The sequence below is a fragment of the Malaya genurostris genome, chromosome 2, assembly GCF_030247185.1.
Source record: "Malaya genurostris strain Urasoe2022 chromosome 2, Malgen_1.1, whole genome shotgun sequence".
In the NCBI taxonomy this organism is placed as follows: domain Eukaryota; kingdom Metazoa; phylum Arthropoda; class Insecta; order Diptera; family Culicidae; genus Malaya; species Malaya genurostris.
In genome coordinates this window covers 289,838,329-289,856,027 of record NC_080571.1, presented here as the reverse complement: position 1 = coordinate 289,856,027, position 17,699 = coordinate 289,838,329, and the positions used below count along the sequence as shown (strand labels likewise).

Genomic DNA, 17,699 nt, shown 5'->3' with positions numbered 1-17,699 from the left:
AAACCACCTCAAATATCATTTTTTGACGTCTTCCTTTAAATCTCTTTCCATAAGTACCCATATTGTAAGGAGTTTCAAGGAATATCAACAAACCGGAAGTTACCATCTTTGATTTAAGAACCACCTCGATCATTGCTTTCTGACATCTACTCATCAATCCCGTTCCGAAAATACTTATTTTGTATGGGTTTCCAAAATAAATCAATAAACCGGAAGTCGCCATCTTGGATTTCAGAACCATCTCAAACCTTGTTTTTTGACATCTATTCATCAATGCCGTTCCGAAAATACCCATATTGTTAGGGGTTTTAGGCAATCTCAATAAACCGGAAGTCGCCATCTTGGATTTTGAAACGAGCCCAAACATCATTTTCTTGCACTTACTCTTCACATCCGTTCCGAAAATAACCATATGATGGGCGGTTACCACATTAATCACGAAAAATTTTTTTTACGAAGTAAATTCAAAATAACGTAAACTTTTTTTACGAACCAGATCCCAAATAACGTAAACTTTTTTTACGAACCTCCGCACAGTGATGCCTCTCCATACAAAAGTTGGCAAAAAACATAAAAACGTCGATAAACGTCAGCTGGATGATTTTTTATTAATAATTTGAGGTCTCTGAATATATTTCCATCTTGATAATGTATGAAAAAATATTTTATCCACCTAAAAGTGACATGATGCACCGTTCGGTATGGACCGGAAAATGACGACTTTTTCAATAAATTAACTTGTGTAATTTTTTTTGTTTCGTGATTGATTAGGAGCTTTCACTAATGTTTCAAATAATGATTAAACCTGTGTGGAAAATGTATACACTGAGAAAAAAACTTTTTCCTTATATCTTGAAAACAACAATTTTCTCCAGAAGGGCTTGTCCTAATATTTATATTTTCTGATATGTTGTAACATATAACTGATGTAGTTTATTGCACTATGAGTAAAGATGGGAGAGTAACCACCGAAAAAGTGTTTTTTTTCTGTTTTTCAAAAAAAAAATTTTTTTGGAAAATGCTTTGCATTTTGCAGTTTTTCAAGTTTTCGACTTTATGAAACAACACAAACACAAGTACAAAATACTGAACACTACCGCTTTACTAATAATAGTGGATTTTTGTTATGTTGAAGCATCTTATTAAACTATGTAAAATGAAAAATGACGAAAAAAATGACGTTGAGCAAACATGCATAAAGTGGTCTTCGAAAAAGTGCATGTGGTGGGATCAACTGAGCGCTATTTATTATTAGCGATTCAAATTAGGTGACACCATCACTGGTTCCATATACATATTACACTTGCTGCGTTTGGACAGAGCATTGCAGGAAAAGCGGACGCAATATGAAGATCTTCATGGCATAGTATTTTTGCTTCATGACAATGAAAGACTCAATGTTTCGAAAGTTGTAAAAGTTTTTATTTAGTAAACGCTGCAATGAAAATTTCTGCCCCAGCCACCATTTTTTATCAGACATTGTTTCATACGGTTGCCATTTGCTCCAATCCATGACGCATAACTTGTCAAATACGTTTCAAAAACTACGACACCACCAAAAATTGGATCGATTCACTCGTCGAATCTGAGGAAAAGGAATTTTTCAAACGTGGTATCCGAGTCTTACCAGAAAGATGACAGAAAGTGGTACATAACGACGGACTATACTTTGAAAAACGGTACTGCAATGATACTCTCACCAAAAATCATGAAACTTAGCAGAAAAACCGCTGCTAATTTATTTCAAATCCTGATATATTACAAATAGATTTATATAACGACCTTAATATAGGTGTTTTGTGTTATGTATGTTATTAATATTCTGATTTTATTTATCATATAGCCGTTTATTTAAATTTTACTCGCACCGCCTTCATTTACAAAAGTATAGCCCTTGTCTTTGTGATTTTTATTGTCGACCTTGCAAACAATTGAAAATAACCTTTAAAGTGCAGAGATGTGCAGGATCGCATAGTGGTTTTGGAAAAGTAGAGAAAAAATGCTATGAAATCAAATACTATTGAACAGTGGCAGCCCATTCCTACCTATATAGAACTCTAATCGCAAAACATCATCATTGCGCCATATATTTTGTATGAAAGGCTAAAAAGAAAGTTTACAATGCCCTATCTTTGAAAGGATATGGAAAGATTATTTCTTATTCAAAAATTTTAATACTTTAAACTGTAATCCTTCACTTATCTGAGAATTCAAAAAAAATAATACAGTGCAGGAAAAAAATAAATTTATTTTTTGGATTTCTGCCACCTTGGCATCACTGTGCTCCGTTTAGTTCGTAAATGGAGGTTTCGGTGTACTAGTTCACCTCCAGGTTCAGAATCTGGTTCTGCAATATGGTAGACCTGAGTAAAAAACCAAATCTTGATCTGAGACAGTAATATGATCTAGGTCTACACAGTTTGAAAAATCTTAAGATTAATCTTAAGAGCTCAAAATTCAGTTCTAAAACCAAATTCCAGAAACCAGATGAAGAATCCTGGTCCTGAACTTACACACAAACAAAATTGAATTTGACTGGTGGTCCAATCCCACGTATGATGCAATTTATTAAAACCTAATTTGTCAAAGGACGTAAATTTCCATCCATAATAACTTAGTGTTGGTTGAGACTGTAATTTACTGATTCCGACTGTAATTTCCATTCGGCTAGCAAGTGCGACAGCATGAGCTTATATGCATCACTTATCAGCCAAGCAGAAGTGTGCAGCTCATTCGTTTAACGGACGAACTTTGTGATCCAATGATACTCGGTTCAAGCCGCCGCTCTCGCTATTAGTATTTTGTTTTATTTCAAGTATATGTTCTTGAACGTGCATTTACGTGAAATGCGATGCTTGATTTATGGACATCTTATAATATGTAAAATCATAAGGTTTTTTCGAAGTGTATAGTTTTAAAATTCAGTTGCAGAATTATGCTCCAACATCCAGTGTCATCGATCCAGTTCCAGAGGCCAGACCTAGAAATCAGTTCCAAAATCCAGGTTCGGAATTCATTTCCAAAATCCCAAATGCAGATACAGAACTCATTTATAGAATTCATGTCCCGAGTTCTGTTCGAGAACTCATTTTTAAAATTCATTTCAATAATTCAGTTCCAAAATTTAGCTTCAAAATTCAGCTCCAGATTTCAATTGCAGGGTCAAAATTCGGTTCAAGATTTAATTTCCAAAATCCCGATTTTCATTCCAGAATTCAGTTTTAGAAGTCAGTACATGAGAACAGTTCCGAAATTTAGTTTCAGATATCAGACACTAATTCCAAAATCCAGGTCCAGAATTCAATTTCAATGTCCAGCTAAAAATTCAGTTCAAGAACCCCGTATTCAGTTTCGGAATTCAGTTCCGAAATTCAGTTCCAGAAGTAAGTAAGAAGATTCAGATCCAGAAATCAGTACCAAAATCGTTTTCCAGAATACAGATGCAGAATCCTTGTTCAGAACTCATTACAAGAATTCAGGTTCCAGAATTCGAGCAGTTCCAACACTCAGTTTCAGAATTGAGTTTTAAAATTCTGTTTCAATATTTAGTTCCAATATTCAGTGCCAGATTTCAGTTCCAGGTCCAAAATTCGGTTCCAGAATTTATTTTCAAAATCTCAAATTCCGTTCCAGAATTCAGTGCCAACATTTAGTTTCAGATAAAAAGCCCAGACACTATTGCTAAAATCCAAGTCCAGGAAGTCAGTTCTAGAACTCAGTTGAAGAATTCATTTCCATAATCTGTATTTAAAATTAAGATGCAGAATCTAGATCCCGAGCTCATTACCATAATTCAGGTTCCAAATTCAGTTCTCGAACTCAGTTACAGAATTCAACATTAAAATTCAGTTCCAGAATCCAAGTCTAGCATTCAGTTTCAAAAATCAGTTCCATAATTGAAATTACAGGTCCAGAAATCAGTTAAAAATCTAGGTCCAGAACTCATTTCTAAAATCGTTCTCCAGAATACAAATGCAGAATCCAGGTTCCGGACCCCATTACAAGAACTCAGGTCCCGAATTGAGTTCTATAATTCATTTTCAAAATTCAGTTCCTGGTCCAAGCGTCGGTTCCAGGATTCAGTCAGATCTAGAATCCAGTTGCAGAATTCAATTTCAATATTCAGTTTCAAAATCCAGCTCCTAAATCCAGAAGCCAAGTCCAGAATATAGATCTCAAATTCAGTTGCAGATCTCAGGTTTCAGTTTCGAAATTCAGTCTCAAAGATTTCCAGCATCCAGGTGCATACTTTAGGTTCTAAATTCGGTTACGAAATTGAATTTTAAAAACCAGCTCCATAATCCAGAACTCAATTTCAAAATTCAGTTCTAGAATTGAAAACTAAATTCCAGTTCCAGAATCGAGATGCAGAATCCTGAGTTCAGTTTCAAAATTCAGTTCTAGAATTAAGTTCGAAGATCCAGTTCCAGATTCCAGGTCTAGGAATCAACCTTGAATTAAACGATTTTCAAAGTTTGTTTTCAGAATACAGATGCAGAATCCAGGTCAGGAGCTCATTACCAGAATTCAGATCTCGAATTCAGTTCCAGATCTCAATTTCAGAATTCAGTTTCAAAATACGGTTCTACTTTTCAGGTCCAGAATTCAGGTTTAAAATTCAATTCCAAAATTGAGTTCTAAAAACTTGTTCCAGTATTGAGGATTCAATTTCAATATTAAGTTCTAGAATCCAAAACTCAGTTTCAAAATTCAGTTCTAGAAAAAAGTTCTAAGATAAACTCTCAGATTCCATGTCTATAAATCAGTTCCACGTCCAGAATTTTGTTTCCCGAATGCAGAATCCGCGTCCAGACCTCACTACCAGAATTCAGTTTCAGAATTGATTTTTAAAATTCAGTTTCAAAATACAACTCCACAATTCAGTTCCTGGTCCAGAATTCATTTCCAAATTCCTAAATTTCGTTCCAGAATTCAGTTTTGGAATTCAGTACTTGAATGCAGTTCCAGTTACCAGGCCCAAACCCTAATACCAAAACGCAGGTCTGGAGTTCAGTTTCAATAATTAACCTCAAAATTTAGCTCCAAAATTCTGTTCCAGAATTCATTTTCAAAATTCCAGAATTGAGTTTTAAAATTCAGTTCTAAAATCCAGGTCCAGAATACATTTCCAAAATCTGTTTCAAGAATGCAGAATCGAGGCCCATTTCAGAACTTCCAGAACACATTACCAGAATTCAGTTCCAGGGCTCAGTTTCAGAGCTCGATTTCAGAATTCATTTTCAAAATTCAGTTCCAGAACCAAAATTCGGTTCCAGAATCCCGAAATCAGTTCCAGAAATCAGTTTTATAATTCACTTTCAATATGTAGTTCAAAACTCAGATACAGAATTTAGATGTAGAATCCAGCTTCTGAATTCAGGTTCAAAATTCAGTTTCAAAATTTATTTCCAAAATCTGGTTTCATCTGAATTGCATGCAGATGCGAAATCCAGATCTAGAATTCAGTTCCAAAATTCAGTTAAGTTCCAAGATTCCGGGTCTAGAAATCAATTCCTAAACTCAGGTCCAGAACTTATTTCCAAAATCTGTTTTCAGAATGCGGATGCCGAATCCAGGTCCAAAACTTGTTACCAACATTCAGGTCCCGGATGCAGTTCTGAAATCAGATCCAAAATTCGGTTCCATTTCAAAATTCACAAACCCCGTTCCAGAATTCAGTTTTAGTACTCAGTACTTGAATTTAGTTCAGAAGTTTGGTTGCAGATACCAGGCCCAGAAACTAAGGCTTATTTGTGATAAAATCGGGACACCCTTAAATGCGTACATCTTTGGAAATACTTCTTCAACGCGTGAAGTTTACCAGTTTTTCGGAGTTTTTTCGTTTTTCGTCCGATGATGACAGATGTCATTGTGTTAAATCAATTTTTGGTGAAGCTCTTAGATCGAAGGTGGCGTCGAAAAAAGAAGAAATACAAAAAAGCAATTGTGTGCGGTCTCAATGAAAGTCCGAATATGTCAGTAAGAAAACTTGCAAAAAAGGTTGATTTTCCTGCAAGTACTGTCCATAACGTTTTCAAATTTTACGACGCACGTTTGACTACAGCCAGGAACAGTAATGATGAACGATGAAACTTATGTGTTGGTAGACTTCAAACAGCTTCCCGGAATATCTTTTTATACTGCCTTGCAACGGAACGGCGTAGAAGAGCATTTCGGGACCAAAAAAGTCCAAATTTCCAAAGAAACATTGGACAGTGGACCGAAACGGGAAATTAGCGAGACAAAAATCTTTTCGTTTTTTTTTTTGTAATTGATGTTTTCACAAAAGTTGTTTGTATTCAACTCGCGCATCTTTTGATGTAAACGATCATAAGGGTGTTATATGTTTGGATTTAAATCTGAATTTTAACTTACTTAATCGAATTTAAAAATTATTGCACTTCGCAGTAAAGTTTGAGGAAATTTTATTTGGAGTAACTTTGCTGAAGAAGCCGTCTTCCTATCTCTTCATTTGATCAAGTAACACCAATTTTTCGGACTAAAGCTAGGGTAGCTCTCAAAGACTCACTTTTTTTCGCGATTTATTAATTTTAGTTGTTTGACGTAAAGCCGCCATAACTAAGTTCAGTTTTTGCAATGACTGAGCGGAAACATATATTGGAGAAGCCGAATGAATGAAAAACTAACAGAAAACATGAATTTTTGGAAAAAGATACGCTCAGAGACAGGACTCGAACCTGCGTTCTTATGCATTCCGTGCATACGCGCTACCATTTCGCCACTCTGAATCTTGTTGAATTCCGTGCATACGCGCTACCATTTCGCCACTCTGAATCTTGTTAAAAGAAGGTGACAAGCGATTATAAATACACTCTCCTACTCAATGCTTGATCGGAGAAATAGGTATAAAGCGAGAGGACTAGTGTTTGATGGACAGAGAAGATGTTTGGATGTAAGGTACCGGTCGGGTGACGGCCAGGATGTAGACCATGTTCGATGTACGTTGCTACTATGTCTGTTTTCGAGTTTTAGAGTGGCTAAAGCAAGATCAGAGTGGCGAAATGGTAGCGCGTATGCACGGAATGCATAAGAACGCAGGTTCGAGTCCTGTCTCTGAGCGTATCTTTTTCCAAAAATTCATCTTTTCTGTTAGTTTTTCATACATTTGGCTTCTCCAATATATGTTTGCGCTCAGTCACTTTTTTGTTCTAACTTTTTTGTGAACAGTATTACGAGAAAATCGTCTTCCAAAGATTTGTCGAGCTGATTATTGTTTCACTAAGCTTTTAAGCTATCATTCAACCTTCTAATGTAAATATTTAACAGATGCCAGATCGATAAAGGCTAATCTCATACGGTCCAGAAGCAAAATCCAAAATTTATTAACAAAATCACCAATTCAGTTCCAGACCAGAGCAACATGCTTCGAAAAAAAAACCCGTTTACGAATGTTTGCGCTAATAAAACCGAATAATATCTTTCTAAGATGTTATTTTGTTTATCATCCGATTTAGCCATAATTCAAGCAGAAGCATTTCTCCGAAAATACCTTTTCAACTTCATATCGGCGAAGGCGGATGCTATTATGAAGGAACCAATTTTCTTCGCCATCTGCGTATGTCACGAGCTGAGACCTTTTCCAGCGTCCTGGCCTCGTTTGGAGGACATGTTTTCCCTTCTCGGAAAATTCATCAGCCCTCGGAAACAAGTTCGCTGATACATGTTTAATTATTTACGAAGGTATGTAATAAATTGGCTTAGCATTTATGGAAGTTGAACTGCTGATGTTTTCCACGCTTTCATTCACTCACCCGTGGAACATTCAACCGGAAACTTTAGGTACTTAAATTACGCATTAACGTCGTGGTGCAAAGTACAAGTGTCTACTCTGGAAGAAGGAGTTTTTAAGTGCATAGAAAACATCACCTTTAATGCGAACTAATGACTAACTAGGGTGACATTACCTGTAGCAACAATTTCCTGTAAAATTCTACTTCACAGCACAACTTGTAAAGCATAGGGTCTAAGTATTATTTCAACAGTTATTCTTTTTTCTCTACCTTTTCCCACAGATTTACCATTGCAATCAACATTTCCATAGCGGAACGAATCTACAAATACATCAATGGAAAGAGAGAGAGAGACGTTACTACACTCTGAACAGGACTCATCTTATGCCCTATAACAGCATTCAGTTTCGTCGTTGAACCGCAGTAGAAAAGTGATCTCGTGCAGTAAAAAAAATCATCACCCGCATTCTCACATAAAGCGAGTTTGCAACTCACTAATGAACAGCTTTTCAACGCGGTTATCTTTGCAAGCTTTGCAACTCTATTTGTGCCAACCAAAGCACCACAGTCACGCGGGCACCAATTAGGACCAGACGGGCCATTCAAACGATTGCGGAGGTATGCAAACATGAAGCGATGCTTCAATTCTGTATGATGATAAAGTTTTTAGTTTGAAGCACAAGATGCTCTGAATGCTGGCTCCGCATGTATACATTTTTGAAAACTTTTTAGGACACTGTGTTCTTGAGCATTGATCACTATGTATTGCCTACAATGTCACCGGAAGTTCTGAACAGACGTTAGTTTAGTTTTTATGTGATTCTATCAAGTTATAGAGTCATCGTCCTCATTTCGAATTCGAAACAAAACGACTTATTGTCGACAAACATTTTCTGCCATACAATTGATTAACACGGAACAAATACATTTTATTTTGTAGATTTAGATACTCAGTAGAGGTATACTTCGCATAATCTTTTGAGAATATTTCAATGGTTCTAAAATGAGCCAATTGTCTTCACCAGAACCAAAATTCTTAGCCTGGACTGAATTCTGGAACTGGATTCAAGAACTAAAGAATCTGGGACTGGCTCACCATTAAATTGCAAAAAATCAGGTTCGGAATCCAGATCATGAATTCAGGTCATGAATTGGGTTCTAGAATCATGGAATTTCAGAATCTAATGTTTGTAACGGCATAACTGCGGAACTACTGAACGGATTGCCACCAAACTTGGCACAGGTACTTCTTGCTCTTCAGAGATGATAAGCAGAAAAAAATTACGGGAGAGAGTGTGTAGCTAGGGTCCTTAACAGAGGGGCTATGACAAAATTTATCTAATTTGACGAAAAACGATACTTTTTTGAAGACCATAGAAACATTTTGCATACCTAAAATATTATTAGTGTAGTAAGTGTCCTTAACAGGCGGTCTCTAACAACATTTATCTAATTAGACGAGAATCGATATTTTTCAAGACCATAGATTCTTTTTGCACAACTCAAATATGATTATGAGACCATTCGTGTAGGATGGATGTAGTAAAAGAGGAGTGTAATGTTTGTAATGGCATAACTGCGAAACTACAGAACGGATTGCTATCAAACTTGCAAACGTGGCACATATACTTCTTGCTCTTCTCCTTATGATCACTGGGACATTTTCAGGAGGGTGAGTGAGTAGCAAGTAACATTAAAGGCGAGGTCTTAGGCCAGTGTGTTTTAGGGTGTTTCTAAAGGCTATATTCACGCTTAAAATCTGATTTTCTCAGAAACAATCTTTTAGAAAATTAGTTTAAATTATTTTGTGAAAATTTCAGAATGATTCATTGACATTAGCGGTCATGAAAGTCTTTTTTCTGAAGAAAGAAACGCCATCTTTCAACTTGTTCATTGAATATCTCGCCTTCAAAAGCATGGATCGAAAATCTATCCTGACAATGTCTAGATAATTTGAATTAAATGCGATTGGTGCATAAAAACATATATGTTGTCTTGATAAAAATGAAGTTATTGTTATTTTTGTGAAGGTAAGTCGATTTCCATAGACGCACATTTTTTTCTGCTCCTGGTAACGGAACGAAAAATGAGAGAGAAATAAAATCGGCTCAGCAAGGCTGCCAAACAAGCGGTAGCTTTATTGGATGCAGACACATTTTATGAAAACGGGAACCGAATCGAAACTTTTATGGTCACCCGGCCTATCGAGAGTCGCTTTGTACATATGCGAGAGGGCAATGTAATACGCAGAGCGAGACACGTGGTTATACGCGGTGAATGTAATGAGTGCCTCTACAACAGAAAGTTTAATGTGAAGTTGATAGAATTTTCAAAAAAACTATGCTAGATATCATTTACACTTGAGATGATCCTAGGACCATTTTTGAAAGGGGAGGATTGGGGGTGTTTAACTAGAAGGAGTTTGAAAATGAATTTTCATATATCATTTTTTGAAAAACAGGAGTAGGGTAAGCAATTCAATGTCGTGCTAGATAGTAATGCTAAGTGCTAAGGTATGAAAGAAACGTTTTTTCTTCGAATTTCCGGGCCCCCTGAAAAAGTCGGGGCCCGGGTACTCTCTTAATTTACCCAGACCCCCAGAAACTAAAATTCAAATAAATGGTCTTATGGTCCCATAGTCTGCTATTGAATTTCATTTCGATCCGACTTCCGGTTCCAGAGTTACATGGTAATATATGAAAATTAAAGAAAAAGTGTGCACTCAATTTTCTTTGAAAAGGCTCAACCGATTTTCACAAACTAAGATTTAAATGAAAGGTCTTATAGTTTTCTAAAAATTGCTAGAACATTTTATCCGGATCCGACTTCCGGTTCCGGAACTAAAGCGTGGAAAATTACCAATTTCATTAGTATTTTTCCACAAATGATGGTCAAAAATAGGTACAAATCCCATAAAACTGTCTGATAAATTCTTCTAATTCTTTGCAGAGATTGTTAGTTTGTGGGCAAAAAAACTCAATTCGCCACTACTAGGGGCTGGGGTCCACTAGGAGATTGATAGTACCTATTAGCTCTCTCCGGACTGTACCAGCGTAGATGCCGTGTGGAATCCGGCGGAAAAAAAATGATCCAAGAATAGATCCACTGGGTTCCTGCTTCCATGGCGTAAAAGGCGACAATTACAGGAGTTTCTTTTTCCTTTCAGTTATCAGATATTTTCAATGTTTTACTTCTGATTACTCTATTTTACTAAATCATCTCTTTATTCAACCTATCAATTTCCGTCTAGCTTCGGAAAAAAGATTATAAAATGAATGATAAAAATCAACCATTGCGCAAATCCGTTTATATTACAAAGTTAATAACAGAGGTAACATATATCGGTATATCGAATACATAGTAAAAAAAACTTGATATTAATATTTCAAACAGTAAATTAATATTTTTCTCGGTAGCCGGCTGCCCAGATCAACTAATATAACCAATTAATAATTTTAATAAATAATTAAAATAATAAAGCGGAAATAAAAAAGAATCAAGACGCGTGTGAAATCTGTTGACCTTTGTTTGGTGATTTAAAATGATTTTATAATAACTGTTTAGAATATTTCAATGCAATGAATCAACTTTTTTGTCTAAATCCTATTCGCTCGTTTATATTGTATCACGTATTTTTTTTATAAAAACGTGCTTAATCCACCTAGCAGTGAGATGATACCTTTTTTATCAATCCGCATGTGTTTTTTTTTGCATGACTAAAAAACGCGAAAGGTAGATGCATAAACGAGTGACTGCATACTCGACAGCCAGCTGTCCAGAGTTTTGTCAATTTCGGAGATTGACTGTTTCGTGCATTATATTGCCAGCACAAAGTAACACATAAAACCATAAAACTTTAAAACATTCTTGATAGCCGGCTACCCAGAGCAATAAACACATGATAACATTATTAAAACATTTACTAACAAAGTATCCTCTCCTGTGATGCATGTGGGAATGCAGAGGATTCCTCGGTTCTTAGTAGCAACATGCATCGAACTAACAATCCTTTCCCTCCCAAGAAGATCTGCATTCGGACGTGGCCGGCGTCGGTATTGATCAGCATGCATGGTTCAATACAGTTTGCACAGTGTGAAACAATGTGTTATTCCCAAACATGTTACTTCAAAAAATCATTTTGCAATCTCAATTGGTCCAGATCAATAACGGAGTAGCAACACACGGGCGGTCTCTAATGCTAATGCTAAAAAAACTCAAATCGCCACTACTGGTTCCCCCTTTTCTTGTTCCGGAAGCACCGAAAATGGTAAAGAAAATCTCAAAAATGGAATTCACTTCGATTTCTCTGCGATGATTGAACCGATTTTCACAAAAAATTTGAATTAAACCTCATATTATCTTTAAAGCTACTGTAAAATTTCATCCGGATCTGACCTCCGGTTCCGCAGTTACAGGGTGATGAGTGTAAAAGTTTTCAAATCGCCATAAAGACTGTCCCAGAAAGTATGGACGCACTTTGATTTCACTGTAAATAATTCACAAGTGTTAGATATTCCAATTCTATTCGATATACTGATAATATTAGACTACAACAACAGAATATTATTCTCAACATTTGCTACTTAGCCATTGTAGACTAGCTGGCGCACCTTCTTGTGGGCAATTAGGTGGATTTATGTCTTTTGGGACGAAAGTGACTTTTTTGGTAGTATACCATTCTACCGTTGATTTCGAGTAGTGGGAAGAAGCAAGATCTCACCAGAAGACAACAGGATCCTTGTGGCTTCGAATCATGGGTAGAAGTCGTTTTTGTAAACATTCCTTGATGTATATTTCGCTGTTCATTGAAGCAGTGGTGATGAAGGGTTTCGAAATCTTACCGCAGCTACAAATTGCTTGCCAGACCATAGCTTTCTTACCAAATTTTTCGACTTCAATCGATGTCTCGGCCCTTATCGCTTCGTATAATATTGTGGTCGCGGCAAGGATTTGTAATCAAGTTTCACATAGGTTTCGTCGTCCATGATTATGCAGTTCAAATTTCCAGCAAGAATCGTATTGTACAGCTTTCGAACCCTCGGCCTGATCGATGCTACTTGTTTCGGACTACGTTTTGGTTGTTTCTGCTTCTTATAGGTTCGAAGATTCAATCGTTCTTTAGCACGAAGAACATTTGACTCGAAATGTCCACCTTTTTGGCCACATCCCAAACCGAAACCTCCTTCTTTTGCTCGAACGCCTTCAGTACACGTTTATCCAACTGAGTTTATCCTCAAAGGTGTTATCCTCACCGAACTTCCTGATTGCATTTCGCACGGCTTTTTCACTTACTCCTTTTTAATTTTTGCTATCTTTCTCAGTGACAGTCCGCGTTCTGTGCACCATTTGTACACAATTTTCCGACGTTGTTCTGCTGAAAGTCCACGCATTTCGAAACAAACTAATGAAATCGATACGTCCATACTTTCTGGGACAGTCTTTATAGAATGACAATATATACAACATCGGTATGTGGTGGTACGGTGTGAGGAAGAAGACACAATACGAACGATGCGTGCTTTGTTCTATTTCGTACACGCTTTAAAGAAAACAAAACGGTTACGGATGTCAGCTACTAGTGTGTGATATTGGTAAAAGACGTTGCTGCGATTGATAAAAATTTTAGCTATTTTATGATAAGTATGCCGAAAGAATAAAAAACGTCAATGAATTGAAATTTATTTGAAAAAAATAAGCAATTTGCACAGCCAGTAGTGCAGTAATACCGTGCTGGTGGTGTAGTGATGTCAATAATAATAACAATAATAATAATAATAATAATAATAATAATAATAATAATAATAATAATAATAATAATAATAATAATAATAATAATAATAATAATCCTACTACATGTTTTATGCTGCTGATTCATGCTGTTTAGCTTGACTTACATATGCAGAAATAACAGAAACGCAGATTCGTTTTGTTTGTTAGATTTCGATAAATTGGCTTAATCGAAATAGAGTATGAAACACACCCTAACCTCCATTGACGTAACTTATATATGTATTATTATACGCACGCATGTGTGCAAATATTTGTATTTATTTATACATATAAATATTGGTGAAATGAAAGCGATCATTTATATGTATAACTATATACACATATATGTAGACGGGTGAGTGTGTAAGCATACATACATACATATATAAGGTTCGTAAATGTAGGTTTGGGTGTAGTAAGTATAGGTTTAACTACGTTCAAAACTGTTCCAATTTGTAGGTCATATTTGTTGCTGGCGAACGAACCAACGTTGGCTAGTCCGCTCATCTGAATCCGGTTTCGGAAGAACTGGAAATGGTGATTAAAACTGCAAAAAGGATCTCACTCACTTTTCTTCAAGATGGCAAAATCGATTTTCATAAACTTATAGGTTCAAAAGAAAAGTTTTACAGTTTCATACGGAATTCCTTAAGGGGCGGGTAGGGTCTAACACTTTTGAAAAATCATTTACTATTTTCTTTAGATTTTCCTATAGTAAAATATTTGAAGAATTTTCTGTGAAATTTTCAAGTCTATTGGAACGAAACTCTGGAAGTTATGGACCTTTATCTATGGCTATCTCATTCTACAAAGAAGCAAGATCTCGACGCACAGGCCCAAGATTTCTACTTCGATTGACTTCAAAACTTGACAAAACATTCTTGAAATGTTTCGTTATAATAAATTATAAAAGAGAAAATACGATCTTTTGAAAATGTTAGGGCTATGGGCTTCCTGGAGTAATTAATTGTTTCCATTGATTTTATAGACAAAACCATTAAACCCGTTTTCCTCGAAAGCAGGTTTCGAAAGTCCGTGTCTATCGTCATTCAAAAACTACTGCACCAATTTTTTTCAAATTTTGCACACACTTTCTACATAGAAAAAACCAGACCCCAACGTTTTCGTAGTTTTCACTTTGAACAACAACCAAAAATTGAAAAAAATAATAAAAATCAAACAGAAACGTTGGGGTCTAGAAAAACTTCTTCTCTAACTATGCTGCTTCGATTTGTTTACTTCTGATTAGTCTGCGCTGAGATACAGTGGACACCGCAAATCATGATTTTTAAGAAGCGTTCTCGAAAATACCTCTTCACCGACATATTTCTCAATATTTTTCCACAAAAAAATTACAAAATGTTGTTCGAATGATGCTTTTTATCATGCAAATCATTTGAAATTATTTTGTTGAACGATAATTCTGGAAAAAAAATCGCAAAAATTTTGATTTTTTTCATCGTTTAGACCCTTCTTTCACGAATTTTCGAACATCCTCCCCAACGAGGACAGTAAAGTATTGTGGACCTGAAAGGGTTTTTAAGTCCTCCTTTACGTAAGTCTCATCGTCCATCAAAACGCATCCATCCGGACACTGCAAAAGACGCGAATATAATTTCCGAGTCCTTGTTGCTGCTCGCTTCTTCTGTTCTACACTTTGTTTCGAAATTTTCAGCTTCCTGTAGGTCTTCAGGTGATTTCGCCTCTTGATACGCTGGATCATTCCGACACTCGTTCCTTATTTTTTCTTGGCCAAATCACGTTTTGACATTGATTTGTTCTTCATGATTACAGATACCACTTTCTGGTCCAGTTTTGGGTTGGAAGAACCGGGTTTTCTGGCTCTTCCTGGTAGCTCATCCAAAGAATAGTGTTTCCCAAACCTATTAATGATGGGTTTAACACTGGCATGATGAATTCCAAACCGCTTCCCCAATTTTCGCATAGTAATACCCTTCTCACTTAGCCATGTGTCCAGATCCTTAATTTTCACTTCCTTTTCAATACGCGACATTTTGAAAACGCAGAATTTCAACCGCACATACAAGTAAACAAACGGAAGCTGACAGCCAAACGCACAGCATGCTGTGATCTGAGCATTAAAATACCATCACAAATACATGCGTACAACACAAATGTTTGTGGATAGCTTTTTTCGATACACTCCTTATACGTTTTGGTTCTCATAGGTTACTAAGAAGGTGTTTATATAGAGAAAAGTATTTTCAATGTCCTCACAAAAGGAACCAACCATAAAACGGACCCGATTTGACGAGAATACAGTGAATATTATGATTATTGTGCGATCTGAGATGGGACACTGGCCGTGCGCAGTCTGAGCATGTACGGAATATTGTTCAATCGAGGAGCCGTCTAAGTTGCGCTTCACTACATTCAGAATATTTCAAAGGGCAGGAATATTTCTGGAATCTTTCTGCGACCTTGCCTTCACGAAACATTTCCGAGCAAGGCCAAGTAATTCAGTTAGTTTTCTAATAAAATGGTCACACAGACATGTCTGCTTAAAACGCCAATAATACAATGTACTTCAATAAAAATTTTAATCATTTACCCGTGAGTCGTGTAACTTGCAGTCATACAAGTTTTCTAGTTGTCCTTGCACACAACAGGCTCCAGGACAGATTGGATGTGAGATACGACTTCCAAGAAACAAAAAAAGCATTCTCAAAAGTCTAATTAAGGTTTGTTTTATTTGAAAAGTTTTTCCCTGAAAAAAAAGCTCATGAAGCTGGATAGAAAGAGATTCTCCAAAAATATCTTGACTGAAGCTCCTGTCCCGGTGTGGCAACTTTACTATAATCAAAAGACTGCCATGCTGGGTTAAAACAAGCTTAAAGGTTACACAACAACGACCTTTGTCAACTTACTTCTTAATATTCATGCAATATCGTGCAACGCTTGCGAAAAGTGAACGGCTCAGCGAAAACCAAATCCTCTGTGTTTACTTTTTCCGGTGTGTAACAAACATGACATAATTAAAAATACATACATGCATTTATTTTCATTCGCAGGGCCGTACAATGGCGGACTTCAATCAAGCACCCAGCAGCGGGTGGTGGTGAGGATTCCGGGAAAAAACTTCGTCAGCCAGCAGCTGCGTATCGCCACCATCGCTCATCGTTGCGCCCGCATGCACACAACAGGTGTATGGGAAAAAAATATGTGTCATTCTTTGTGACGGATTCAACATTAACATCGCAAAGTGAGCGGTCTATAACAGTGTATTCAATACTCCGCACGTGCCAGGGTGCGGCTTCCGTAGTACATCTGCGACAAGAAGGCAGAAAAAAAGCGCCCACGCTCCGTCGGTCGTGAATGAAAGTCTTTTGCCGGATTGTGTAAACAAGGGCCAAACCAGATGACAATTCCAATATACATGCACGTCCTGATGCCACCCAATGTGGCAGCAGTTGTGTGAACAAGCACAACGAACGAAAAGGCACTTCCGGCACTGCGAACGGCAAAGAGCTTGCGGTGGGTTGGGTAGAAACTTCCGATTATTCCGGTGGTAAGCCGACCGAAGCGCAACAAAGCACAACTTTTTCCTGATACCTTACTGGTTAATTATAAATGCACAAGCAGCGCAGCTTACCTGCATATCGTCGCCACAGTCAGGTGCAACGCTAGCCACAACGCTAGTTGTAGAAACAGGAACACGATCCGTACCGCAATAAGATACGCGCGCCAGGACTCATTCATCTTCCAGTGAACAGAACGGGAAGGACAGAAAAAAAACAATCGTGGTAAAACAAAACGAAGGGAAAATAAATGACTAGCTTGGAGCTAGCGGATTAATATGGCTTGGAGAAACGTTATGAGCAACGGAATTTGCTCCTGCTGTTGCTACTGCTGCTGTAATCAGAAGCAAATACTCGCTGTGATACTAATTTTTACAATCGCAATGGGAGCACCCCACTCAGGTAAGTTTTAGTAGAGCTTTTTCCCAGCAGCAATTATTTTTTCGACAGTGGAGTTCCAATCAAAGACTGATCTACTTAGAATCCGAACACCTGCATCCAGGTGTTTTGACTAGATGAAAATATGATTAGTCAAGTTTATAAAAAAAAATACAACGCAAGATTCATAAAAGATAATACAAAATTACTTCCACGGGGGCCGGATAATCTCGAGGATTTTCTTTGAAATTTCCGCTATCGT

At 36.9% G+C, this 17,699-nt stretch overlaps 1 protein-coding gene across 2 annotated transcripts in view; it reads left to right on the top strand.

The window, feature by feature from the left end:
• Positions 1-17,699, top strand: part of LOC131430523 (uncharacterized) — a 261,423-nt gene that overhangs the window by 175,866 nt on the left and 67,858 nt on the right. For both annotated transcript variants that reach the window (XR_009229537.1, XM_058595576.1), the window contains exons 3-4: positions 8,034-8,369; positions 16,553-17,461. Coding sequence is in view for 1 of the 2 variants with exons in the window: in XM_058595576.1 (XP_058451559.1) it covers positions 17,338-17,461 (124 nt within the window). In the remaining variant the exon portion in view is untranslated. The remainder of the gene's footprint in view (positions 1-8,033; positions 8,370-16,552; positions 17,462-17,699) is intronic.